Genomic DNA, 13,265 nt, shown 5'->3' on the forward strand with positions numbered 1-13,265 from the left:
CAGGTTCGTGTGATGGACTGGGCTGTGTTCACAACTGTCTGAAGTTTGTTGCGGTCCTGGGCCGAGCAGTTGCCATATCAGGCTGTGATGCAGCCCGATAGGATGCTTTCTATGGTGCATCTGTGAAAGTTGGGAAGGGTTAATGTGGACATGCCGAATTTCCTTCTTTTCTGAGGAACTATATGCACTGTTGTATTTTCTTGGTGGTAGAGTTGACGTGGGTGGACGAGGACAGATTTTTGGATATGGGCACCGCTAAGAATTGAAAACTGCTAACTATCTCCATCTCGGCCCCGTTGATGCTGACAGGGGTGTGTACAGTACCTGTCAGTTTTTAGTTTTTAGTCTTTAGTTTTGCTGGCATTGAGGGAGAGATTGTTGTCGCTACACCACTCCACTCGGTTCTCTATCTCCCTCCTGTATTCTGACTCGTCGTTATTCGAGGTCCGGCCCACTATGGTCGTATCGTCAGCAAACTTGTAGTTGGAACCAGGTTTTGCCACGCAGTCGTATGTGTACAGGGAGTAGAGTAGGGGACTAAGTACGCAGCCTTGCGGGGCCCCGGTATTGAGGACTATTGTGGAGGAGGTGTTGGTGTTCATTCTTACTGACTGTGGTTTGTTGGTCAAAAAATCGAGGATCCAGTTGCAGAGTGGAGTGCCAAGTCCTAGGTTTTGGAGCTTTGATATGAGCTTGGCTGGGATTGTGGTGTTGAAGGCAGAGCTGTAGTCAATAAATAGGAGTCTGATGTCGGAGTCCTTGTTTTCGAGATGCTCTAGGGATGAGTGTAGGGCCAGGGAAATGGCGTCTGATGTGGACCGGTTGCAACGGTGTGCAAATTGCAGTGGATCAAGGCGTTCTGGGAGTATGGAGGTGATGCGCTTCATGATCAACCTTCTCAGCTGGATTCTCCCACTTGAGTTTCTGCTTGTATGCCGGGAGAAGGAACACTGTCTTATGGTCTGATTTCCCAAAGTGCGGTCGGGGGATGGAATGGTAGGTTGCCTTGATTTTTGAGTAACAGTGGTCAAGAGTGTTGTCGCCCCTGGTGGGGCAGGAGATGTGCTGGTGGAATTTTGGCAGTACACTCTTGAGGTTGGCCTTGTTGAAGTCTCCGGCCACGATGAGGAAAGGCCTCCGGGTGTTCTGTTTCGTAGTTGTTTCTAACTGTGTACAGTTCGTCTAGCGCCTTCATCACTTCTGCCTGGGGTGGGATGTAGACCACTGTGATAATGGCTGAAGTGAACTCACGTGGAAGATAGTATGGGCCGTACTTCACGGTCAGGTATTCTAGGTCTGGGGAGCAGTAGATAGCCAGGGTCGCCACATCTAAACACCAGGAGGAGTTGATGAGGAGCCACACCCCTCCACTCTTCGCTTTGCCTGATGATGCCGTGCGGTCCGCCCGCAAAGAGAGAGAGAGAGAGAGAGAGGGGTGGAGAGGTTTAGAGAGGCAATTACAGGGTTTAGGACCCCAGGCAGCTGAAGGGACGGTCACCACTGTGGAACGATGGGAATCGGGGGTGCTCACACCCAGAATTGGAGGAACGCAGCGATGTTGGAACATTGTGGGGCTGGAGGCGATTACAGAGATGAGGAGGAAATAAAAATGAGAAATCTGAAATGGAGTATTTTTCTAGACCAGGAGCCAGTCTGGATCAGTGAGCACAGGGGTGCGAGGACAGAAGGAATTAATGCAAGTTAAGACACAGACAGCAGAGATTTGGATGATCTCAAGTTTATGGAGGGTAGAATGTGTGCTGGAATAGCCGAGTCTGGAGGTAAGGAAGGATTGGATGAGGGTTTCGGCTGCAGATGAGCTGGGAAGGGCGAAGTTGGACATGTGACAGAGGTGGAAATAGGCAGCCTTAGTGATGGGATGGATGTGAGTTCAGAAATCATCTCAGGATCAACTGTGGCACCAGGTTTGTGAACAGATTGGCTTAATCACAGAGAGTTCCCATGGTGACGAATGGAGTTCGACACAGGGGAACAGGGTTTGGAATGAGGACTGGAAACAATGGCTTCATTCTTCCCAATACGGCACGGAGTCAGTGACCTAAGTTCGATTTTGGCCTCGGGTCACTGTCTGTGTGGAGTTTGCAGGTTCTCTCTGTGTCTGTGTGGGTTTCCTCCGGGTGCTCCAGTTTCCTCCCAAAGACCAAAGATGTGCGGGTTAGATGGACTAGCCGTGCTAAATTAACGCTTATTGTCCAAACGATATGCAGGTTAGGTGGGATGACGGGGTTATAGGGCAGGGGAGTGGGTCCATGTAGCGTTCTCTTTCAGAGAGTCGGTGCAGACTTAATGGGTCGAATAACTTCCTTCTGCATTGTTGGGTCTATATGATATTCTCCAATAATATTTTTTTGGAGAAAATTTCTGTTTATTTTCTGCAGTATGTTGAATAAGCTGCCTGATAATTAAAGATTAGTGGAGGAGTCAAGAGAGGTGGGGGTGAGGAAGAGCTGGGTGTCATCAGTGTACATGTGATGATGTTGCAAAGTCTTACACGTGATTCTCTGGCTGTGATTAGATAGCAATGGAACAAGGTTAGAGCCGCCCCACCCAACCTGGACAACGTTGTCCAGAGGGATTGGAGGAGGTGGTGTGGTTAATCGTGTCAAAGGCTGCAGAAAGGTCAAGAAGGACGAAGAGGGTAGGTTTCTCTTTGCCACAGTCACACAAGATGTTGTTAGTGACTTTAGTAAGAGCTGTTTAAGTACTGTCCCCGTGGCAGAAACCGGATGGGAGGGATTCAAATCTGATATTCCGGGAGAGATGTGAATGGATTCGGGAGATGAAAACATGTTCCAGGATTTTGGAGAGGAAAGAGAGGTTGGATCCAGAATGGAGGTTTATAAGGACGGTGGGGTCAAGGATTGAGGAGACGGTTGTGGCAGATTTGAAGGAGAGAAGGACAACAGATGAAGAGAGAGAACCGTTAACAATATCGCCTGATATAAGACCATAAGACATAGGATCAGAATTCGGCCACTCGACCTATCGAGTCTGTTCCACCATTCAATCATGGCTGATATTTTTCTCATCCCCATTCTCCTACCTTCTCCCCATAACCCCTGATCCCCTGATCAAAAACCTACCTATCTCTGTCTTACAGACACTCAGTGATTTGGCCTCCACAGCCTTCTGCCGCAAAGAGTTCCACAGATTCGCCACCCTCTGGCTGAAGAAATTCCTCCTCATCTCTGTTTTAAAGGATTGTCCCTTTAGTCTGAGATTGTGTCCTCTGCTTCTAGTTTTTTCCTACAAGAGGAAACATCCTCCCCACGTCCACTCTACCCAGGCCACGCAGTATCCTGTAAGTTTAAATAAAGTCCCTCCTCATCCTTTTAAACTCCAACGAGTACAGACCCAGAGTCCTCAGCCGTTCCTCATACGACAAGCTCTTCATTCCAGGGATCATTCTTGTGAATCTCCTCTGGACCCTTTTCAAGGCCAGCACATCCTGTCTTAGATACGGGACCCAAAACTGCTCACAATACTCCAAATGGGGTCTGCCCAGAGCCTTATATAGCCTACCCGTCTACTTCCTCAATACTACCTACCTCTCTACAGATCTTTGTATCATCTGTAAACTTAGCAACAATGCCTTCAGTTCCTTCCTGCAGATCATTAATGTATGTTGTGAAATGTTGTGGTCCCAGCACAGACTCGTGAGGCACACCACTAGTCACCGACTGCCACCCTGAAAAAGGCCCCTTTATCCACACTCTCTGCCTTCTGCCAGTCAGCCAATCCTCTATCCATGCCACCTTACCCTCAACACCTTGGGCTCTTAACTTATTTAACAGTCTCCTGTGGGGCCTTGTGGAAATCTAAATAAATAAAGTCCACTGGTTCTCTTTTGTCTAACTTCTTTGTTATTTCCTCAAAGAACTCGAACAGATGTGTCAGGCATGACCGCCCCTTGACGAACCCAAGGATCAGGAGGGGAAGTTGTGTGGTCAGCAAATTACTGGGAATAGAGTCAAGGGTACAGGAGGTGGCTCTCATGAACAAGATGTGTTCAGAAAGGACACAAGTGAAGATAGGTGAGAAACTGGAGAAAGATGTGAGTTCAGGGAAAAGGCAGGGGAGGAAGGGGTGTTGGGGGACATTAGAGGAAGTTTGTCCCAGTGGATTATGGGAAGGAGAGTCATGACAGAGGCAGCTGATTGGATTGTCTGGATCTAAGTGACAGAGAATCGATGAGTTATCAGCAGGTGTTTTCCGTGTGCGTATCAGAAAGCAAGTGACCTCAGGAGAAGGAGCAAGATGGGTTAAGATGGAGGTTGAAATCTCCGAGGATGAGAATTTATTTGGTGCAGAGACCAAGTGAAACAGTTAGTGAAGATATCCCGGTGAGAACATCTTTATCATTCTTCGGGCGGCACAATGGTGTGGCTGTGAGCACTGCTATCTCATGTCGCCGATGTCCTGGGTTCGATCCTAGCTCCAGGTCAATGCCTGTCTGCATGGGTCTTATCCCCACAAAACAACAATTTGCAGGGTAGGTTGATTGGCAATACTAAATTGCTCCTTAATTGGAAAAATAATCTTTATTGTACCCAAGAGGGCGATCGAGAATGAGATTTTTGAAAAAGAGGTGAGGGTGTGGAACAGGGTGAAATGCGAAAAAAGGAGAAAGTAACAGAAGAGTCAGGGACAGGGGGTTCAGGCCAAGGCCTGATTTGGTCATATGCTCCACATTGTCGCCAGACTGGACTTGATGGTGCGGGTTAGCGGAAGATCTAACCATGCGGGGTGGGGGCTTCATTAAGAGGGAAGGTGTCACCAACCCATTCAAGGCTATGATGTTGATTCAATCAAACACAATGAAGTTCATGGATTTGGGAGTAGAAAGAGAAAAATGTTAAAAACAGTGACGCTGATTCACACAGCCACAAAATAACCAAATCAAACACGAGAATGTGTTATTTCCCACTGAGTTGAATGTGAATTGTTGAGGAATTATAACACAGCACTTACCAGAAACCTGAAGCCGGGTAAAAGGGTGATAACTGTGGCCGGGACCATCATCAAATTCTATTCTGAAATAATAAGGTCCTGCATCTTCCTGCTTGATATTGATTATTATCAGGGAACAGTCGCCATCTTTCAGGTCTCCAGACAGCCGGGTCCGGTGCCGTAACCGTGGCAACTCGTGTTTGTGATCCTTGGAGTGAAAGGCTATCTGCGATCTTCCCGATTCCTCATTAAACCAGACTCCGCCTCTCGATTGGTTTCCCAGACGTGATGGATAACTGTAATGACACGGAATCTGTACACACAAACCTTCCTGCGCTGTCACTTGTCGTGGAGTCTCACCTTTCCATTCTTGTGCTGGGGAGAGAAATATTAATATTTAACACTGGGTGGTTTGTACATCCACCAGACTCAAAATTCACAGATAATACTAAATAGGGGTGGGGAATAGTCAATACTGAGGAAGACTGCAATAGAACAGAGAACATAGAAAAATATAGCACAGGACAGGCCCTTCGGCCCACGATGTTGCGCAACACTTTTGTCCTAGATTAAGAACAAACCAATCTACACCCCATCATTCTACCGTAATCCATGTACCTATCCAATAGCCGCTTGAAGGTCCCTAATGTTTCCAACTCAACTACTTCCACAGGCAGTGCATTCCATGCCCCCACTACTCTCTGGGTAAAGAACCTACCTCTGAGATCGAGGTCCATGTGAAGGCCGGCAAGAAAGTGGAGTTGAGAATACAATCAGTTTTTATTAAATAGCGGAGCAAGCGCGAGGCAAAGTCCTCCTTTCTCTTTTTTCAAAATATTTTTTATTGCCATTTTCCATTTTTAACTGTTTGACACTTTGATATATAAAGCACATAATATTTCCACAGTATGATGTTTCTTATGTATAATTGTACATGTACCCCTTTTTACATCCCTCCCCCTTTCCTTGCTTCCCTTCGCGCCCCCCCCCCCCTCCCCCCCCCGTCCCCCCCCCCCCCCCCCCGTCCCCCGTCTCCCCCCCCCCCCCCCCCCCTCTCTCTTCCCCTGTTGATAGTCAGGCTCCCTCCTGGCCCCATCTTTTGCCCTGGGTATTGTATTGTTATACATCTCGCCTTCATTTTGTGATTCTTGTTGTTATTCTTGTGGCTTCACTGGGGGGGGGGGGGGGGAGGGGGGTGCGCTCTCTGCCCCCTCCCCCTCACTCTTTTTCCATGTCTCTCCCTGATACACCCCAGATTCTTTGTTGTTTCCCCCTTGCCTAGTTCCTCTCTGCCCTGTGCACTCTTGCCTGCCCTGATCGGTTCCCCCTGCCCCCGTTCTTCCTAATCATTATTGGCCTCAAACAGGTCTTGGATCAGGCTAATGAATGGCCCCCACACTTTGTGGAAGTTCTCGTCCGACCCTTGGATGGTGTACTTGATCTTCTCCAGGTGGAGAAATTCCGCCAGGTCTGCCAGCCAGTCTGCAGCTGTGGGTGGTGCTGCTGATCGCCAGCCGAGCAAGTTTCTCCGACGTGCGATTAGGGAAGCGAAAGCTAGGGCATCGGCCCCCTTCCCCGTGTGTAGCTCTGGCTAGTGTGAAACCCCGAAGACTGCCACTCTCGGGCATGGCTCCATCCGCACCCCCCACAACCTTGGACATCACCTCGAAGATGGCTGTCCAGAACCTCACAGGTCTGGGACAAGCCCAGAACATGTGTGTGTGGTTGGCCGAGCCTCCCTGGCACCATTCACATTTGTCCTCCACCTCCGGGAAGAATCTGTGATTCAGGTTGTGGTTAGGTGGGCTCAGTGCACCACTTTAAACTGCCTGAGGTTCAGCTTTGTGCAGGAGGAGGTGGAGTTGGCCCTTCTTAGTGATTTGCCCCAGGGTCCTCTCCCTACTTCCGTACCCAGTTCGTCTTCCCATTTCTGTCTTGCCCCGTCTAATGATGTTTTTGCCATTTCCAGAAGCTGTCCGTGCATGTCCCCACAGTTCCTCTTCTCCCTACTGTCTGTGTCCAGTAGTCCCTCCAGAGAGTCTCTCGGTGCTTCACTGTGGGGGGGGGGGGGGGGGGGGGGGGGGGGGCTCTCTGCCCCCCCTCCCCCTCACTCTTTTTCCATATCTCTTCCTGATACCCCCCCGATTCTTTTTTGTCCACCCCCCCTCACCATCACACAAATGCCATGATCATTTTGTCTATCCCTTGGAAAAAGGCCTTGGGAATGAAGATCGGTCTGGCTCAGAACTGGAAAAAGGACCTGGGCAGCATGTGCATCTTGATCGTCTGCACCGTCCCCGCCAGGGAAAGCATGTCTCCACAGTTCCCCTTCTCCCGACTCTCCGCATCCAGTAGTTCCTCCAGCAAAGTATCTCTTGGGGCACTCGGGTACCTCATTGTCTCCTTACGGAGAAAGTATTTGGTTTGTAGTTGCCGGAGATCCTGTCCTTTCGGTAGCTCCAGTTCTTGCATTCATTTGTCTCGGGTTACCATGTGTCCACACTGTAAAGTCTAGTCCCGTGTCCACCTCTTAAAGGTGGCTCTGTCCCTCCCCCGTTTGGGTTCACCGAGAATGCCTCGCTGTTGCCCAGGTTGTATTTGAAGCCCAAGAAGTCTTCAAACTCTTCCAGGAGTTTCATGATTGCTTTCAGGTTGTTCTGTGGGTCCAAGGATGTAGAGGAGCAGTTCATTCACCTCGAGTGAAACTCTCTGCTCTCTGCCTCCTCTTTGGATGCCCTTCCAGCCCTCTGCATCTCGCAGAGCGATCGCCAAGGGTTTGATTTCCAAGGCGAACAAAAGCGGGGACAGCGGGTATCCCTGCCTTGGACCTCCATGCAGCTGTAATTATTCAGAGCTGGTGGTGTTGGTCTGAATGCTCACCTTGGGGATCTTTGATCTATGATCTGCATGAATATTATAAGTTATATGTTTTACTTTTGTAGTTCCAGTATCCGACCAGCAGGTGGGGTGAGTACGAAGTCCCAGGACCCGGATGCACCATGTGTTCCTTCAGAAGGAGTTTGTAAAGAGTTGCTAGCAGTCGCAGATTAGTGTCAAACATTTATTTACAACTGTATTCATCATAGACATTTTAGTTATTCGTTAGTATAGTATTCTTAATAAATAACTTTGTTTACAAAACAAAGTCCAATGTTCTTTGTTCACACGGTAATATCAAGATTCTACATCACCCCAGTCAAAGAATATTACATGGTACCTTGGAGTGGATGTCGAAAGAGAACAGTTGGGGAAAGTTAGAGAAGACACAAGAGAACAAGCGGAGAACTCAAGAAATAAAAATCAGCTATAAAACAAAATACATCGAAGCGAGATGGAAATATTAAAGATTCCCAACCAACTGCTCACGACTGGTAATGTAGATGCAAACTGGCGTGCTTTCAAGCTACAGTTCACTTTTTACGTGCATGCTCTTGGTCTCCAAAAAGTTTTGGACGAAAGTAAAATTGCGCTCCTAATGACTGTGGCCGGTTTCCAAGCAATTGATCTGTGTCACACTTTTCAGTTCACTTCAGAGAAAGACAAGAAGCTATACTCAAAAGTAATTGAGCAATTTGCTAACTTTTGCCATCCACAAAAGAACAAAACTTTCGAGCGTTATGTATTCAGGATGAGACTGTAGAAATCGAGCGCAACATTTGACTGTTTTGTCACGGATCTACATCTCAAAGCGCAGTCCTGCAATTTTGCAGACTTCCATGATTCATTGATAAAAGATCAAATTGTGTGACATATTATGCGAGCGATTGCTGAGGGAAAGCGATTTAAAACTAGCAGATGCCATTAAAATCTGCAAGGCCTGTGAGATAGCACAAAAGCAGATCACTGAGATCCAAACCCAAGAAAGTGGAAAATGAGGGTGGGACTGACGCCATCTTGGCTGTGTAGCAGCAAAATCAGAAATGTGGTCCAGCCGGTGGCCATTTTAAAAAGATTTTAGGGCAGCACAGTGGCGCAGTGGGTTAGCCCTGCAGCCTAACGGCGCCAAGGTCCCAGGTTCGATCCTGGCTCTGGGTCACTGTTGGTATGGAGTTTGAACATTCGCCCTGTGTTCGCGTGGGTTTTGCCCCCACAACGCAAATATGTGCAGGAAAGGTGGATTGGCCATGCTAAATTGCCCCTTAATTGGAAAAAATGAATTGGGTACTCTAAATTTATATTTTTAAAAATGTTTTAAAGATTTCGGAGCTCACATTTTGTGCTGGAGATAAGGCAGAACGCACGGTCCAAGAAAATGGCCTGCATTCGGCAAAACCTGTGCCAGATGTGCAAGAAAAAATCACTTTGGGCAGTAATCCCTGTTCAAGGAAAGAAGACAATAACCAAAGAGTGTGAATGTAGTAGCCAAGGCAACAAAAACTAGCGATTCATCAATTATACAAAGTGCAGCCTTGCACAGGTAACATGAAATAAATGATGAACCAAATGGCCCTGAAGGTACTGTCTTGGTAAAAATCATTAATGAAAATGCTGGTTGGCAAAAAAACACTAAAAATTCAGATGGTGAAAACAGCGGATGAGTGGACTATACTTCCCAAAATAAACAGGACCATTGTGAAAGTTAAGTTAAATACCGGGGCTTGCGCAAACCTAATTAACAAATTCCGATTTGAGGAATTTGAAAATAAGACCGAATATTCAAAACACAGATTGCGACTATAAGACCATAAGGCATAAGACATAGGAGACGAATTAGGCCTCTCGGCCAAAAGACCATAATACTGTTGGTATGGAGCAGGATTAGGCAACTCGGCCCATCAAGTCTGCTCCTCCATTCAATCATGGCTGCTATTTTTCAGATCCCCATTCTCCTGCCTTCTCCCATAACTTCTGATCCCCTTATTAATCAAGAACTTATCTCTGTCTCAGAGACACTCAGTGATTTGGCCTCCACAGCATTCTGCGGCAAAGAGTTGCACAGATTCACCAACCACTGGCTGAAGAAATTCCTCCTCATCTCTGTTTTAAAGGATCTTCCCTTTAGTCTGAGAATGTTCCCTCTGGTTCTAATGTTTCCAACAAGTGGAAGCATCCTCTCCACATCCACTCTATCCAGGCCTCACAGCATCCTGTAAGTCTCAATAAGATCCTCCCCTCACATTTGGAGGGCCGAAGGGCCTGTTCCTCTGCTGTATTGTTCTTTGTTCTTTGAGTACAGACCCTGAGTCCTCAACAATTCTTCATTCCAAGGATCATTCTTGTGAACCTCCTCTGGACCCTTTCCAAGGCCTGCACATCTTTCCTGAGATACATGGTCCAAAACTGCTCACAGTACTCCAAATGGGGTCTGACCAGAGCCTTAAAGAGCTTCAGAAATACATCCCTGGTCTTGTATTCTAGCCGTCTTGTCATGAAAGCTAACACTGCATTTGCCTTCCTAACTGCCAACTGAACCTACACGTTAACCTTAAGAGAATCGTGAACAATAATTCCCATCCCTTTGTGCTTCTGATTTGCGAAGCAATTCCTCCTTCCAAAGTGCATAACCTCACACTTTCATATCCTTGTATATTTAGATCCCAGCACTGAGCCCCTTGCAGCCATGTCTCTGTGATGCCCACAACATGGCCAATTTCAATGTGCACAACTAGCTCATTTCCCTTGTTCCATACACTGCACGCATTTAGGTACAACACCCTCAGTCCTGCATTGATCCCTTCTCCCACTTTTTACCTTTTTTACTCTGCCTTAGGGTGATGTTGTTCTCGTATTTTATAATGACAAATATATCACAGACTTCATCAGTAAGTGTGTCGAAGATTGTGTACCAAAGAAGGTAATACAGGTGTTCCCCAAACGGAAACTCTGGTTCAACCAAAGGGTCCACTCCCTGCTGACGTCCCGGATGGAGGCGTTCAAGTCTGAAGACCCTGACCTAAGAACATAAGAACTAGGAGGAGGAGTAGGCCATTTGGTCCCTCGAGCCTGCTCCGCCATTCAATGAGATCATGGCTGATCTTTTGTGGACTCAGCTCCACTTTCCGGCCCGAACACCATAACCCTTAATCTCTTTTTTCTTCAAAAAACTATCTATCTTTACCTTAAAAACATTTAATGAAGGAGCCTCAACTGCTTCACTGGGCAAGGAATTCCATAGATTTACAACCCTTTGGGTGAAGAAGTTCCTCCTAAACTCAGTCCTAAATCTACTTCCCCTTATTTTGACCTATCTATCTATCTATTTGAGAAATCCAGGTTTGACGCACGTAAAGTCATCAGGAACATCAAAAGACAATACCGCATCAAACTAGAGTCCCAGGCCAACGACACAAACCCACAACGTCAATGTCAGGGCTTACATGAGATCACAGGCTATAAAGCAAGGCCAGGCGGATTCTCTGGTGCTGGAGCATCCCTCCCCGATGAACTGAACAAGTTCTATGCCCACATTGAACAGTCAGCCAATACATCAGTGCCACCCGCCCCAACAACCCTGGACACACCCATACCCACTATTGCAGCCTCGGAGGTAAGAGCTGCCTTCTTGAAAGTTAACCCGCGGAAAGCAACGGGCCCCTGGGCAAGATCTCAGAGCCTGCGCTGACCAGCTGGCCAGTGTATTCGCAGATATATGCAACACCTCACTTCTCCGCTCCGAGGTCCCCACCTGCTTCAAGCAGACCATCATAATACCAGTACCAAAGAAGAACAAGGTAGCCTGCCTCAACGACTACCGACTGGTGGCCCTGACGTCTGTTATCATGAAATGCTTCGAGCGGCTAGTCACGAGATGGATCAACGACAGGTTCCCAGGCGGTCTCGATCCATTACAGTTCGCCTACCGTGGCAACCCATCCACAGCAGATGTTATCTCTATGGCCCTACAATCAACACTCGAACATCTCGACAACAAGGACACTTATGTAAGACTGCTGTTCATAAACGACAGCTCTGCCTTCAACACCATTATCCCGACAAGACTACTAACCAAACTCTGCAACCTTGGACTTGACCCCTCCATGTGCAGCTGGATCCTTGACTTCTTCACCAACAGACGGCAATCTGTCAGGATAGGTAACACTACCTCCTCCCCAATAGTCCTCAATAGTCCCCGCAAGGATGTGTGCTCAGTCCTCTACTGTACTGCCTATACACACACGACTGTGTGGCAAGATTAAACTCCAATTCGATCTATAAGTTTGCAGATGATACGACTGTGGTGGTATCTCAAACAACGACGAATCAGACTACAGAAGGGACATAGGTCATTTGGTTGCATGGTGTACCGAAAACAACCTCTCTCTAAATATTGGAAAGACCAAGGAACTGATCATCGACTTCAGGAAGCGTAGCACAACACCCCCCCCCCCCCCCCCCCCCCCCCGTTTACATCAATGGCTCCGAAGTGGAGATAAACAATAGCTTTAAGTTCCTGGCGGTCACCATCACCAACAGTCTGTCCTGGTCCACTCACGTTGATGCAACAGTCAAGAAAGCTCAGCAACGTCTCTACTCCCCACAGAAGCTAAAGAAATTCAGCATGTCTGCATCGACTCTCACAAACCTCTGCAGATGTGCCATAGAGAGCATCCTATCCGGCTGCAACGCAGCTTGGTATGGCAACTGCTCGGCCCAAGATCGCAAGAAACTGCAGAGTATGGCGCACTCAACCCAACACATCACACAAGCTTGTAATCCTCCCATTGATTCTGTCTACACCTTCCGCTGCATCAGACAGCATTATCAGAGACCCTTTACACCCAGGCTTTACCCTCTTCCAGACCCTTCCATCAGGCAGAAGATACAGAAGTCTGAAGACCCGCCCATCTAGATAAAGGAACAGCTTCTTCCAGACAGCTACTAGACCCCTCAACAACTCTCCCTCGAACTGATCTGTTCCCTGTAAGCACACTATTTGCGACGTCCTGTGCTACTCTTGCTCATGTATTTGCTTGTTTGGACCTTGTTCCGCTTTGTAACCAATCACAATTTGTTAATGTACCATTTGTCAATGTACTCTGTTGATTATTCTTTTGTTTACTATGTATGTACTGTGTAGGTTCCCTTGGCCGCAGAAAAATACTTTTCACTGTACATGTGACAATAAATATCAATCAATCAATCAATATCATGACTCTAGGTGCTTGTAACCTACAGGTGGAAGTTAAGGGGAAGAAATGTTTCATCATGTTCATAATAGTTCTCTATGATTGTTGGGCACAGACACCTGCGAGCAGTTACAACTGGTGAAGCGTGTCGACAGAGTGGTGCAACACCTGTAGCCACCGAAGTTGGCCATTCCCTCAATACAAAATGGAGGAACGCAAAGCTTGCAG

The 13,265-nt window shown here is 47.4% G+C and overlaps 1 protein-coding gene across 6 annotated transcripts in view; it reads right to left on the reverse strand.

The window, feature by feature from the left end:
* Nucleotides 1-13,265, reverse strand: part of LOC119975257 (sialic acid-binding Ig-like lectin 12) — a 312,188-nt gene that overhangs the window by 64,310 nt on the left and 234,613 nt on the right. For 3 of the 6 annotated variants that reach the window (XM_038814946.1, XM_038814945.1, XM_038814943.1), the window contains one exon: nucleotides 4,993-5,346. The exons of the other annotated variants lie outside the window; for them this stretch is intronic. In XM_038814946.1, coding sequence (XP_038670874.1) covers nucleotides 4,993-5,346 — 354 coding nt within the window. The remainder of the gene's footprint in view (nucleotides 1-4,992; nucleotides 5,347-13,265) is intronic. 6 annotated transcript variants of the gene reach the window in all.

Source organism: Scyliorhinus canicula, chromosome 12 (genome assembly GCF_902713615.1).
Source record: "Scyliorhinus canicula chromosome 12, sScyCan1.1, whole genome shotgun sequence".
Taxonomy (NCBI): Eukaryota; Metazoa; Chordata; class Chondrichthyes; order Carcharhiniformes; family Scyliorhinidae; genus Scyliorhinus; species Scyliorhinus canicula.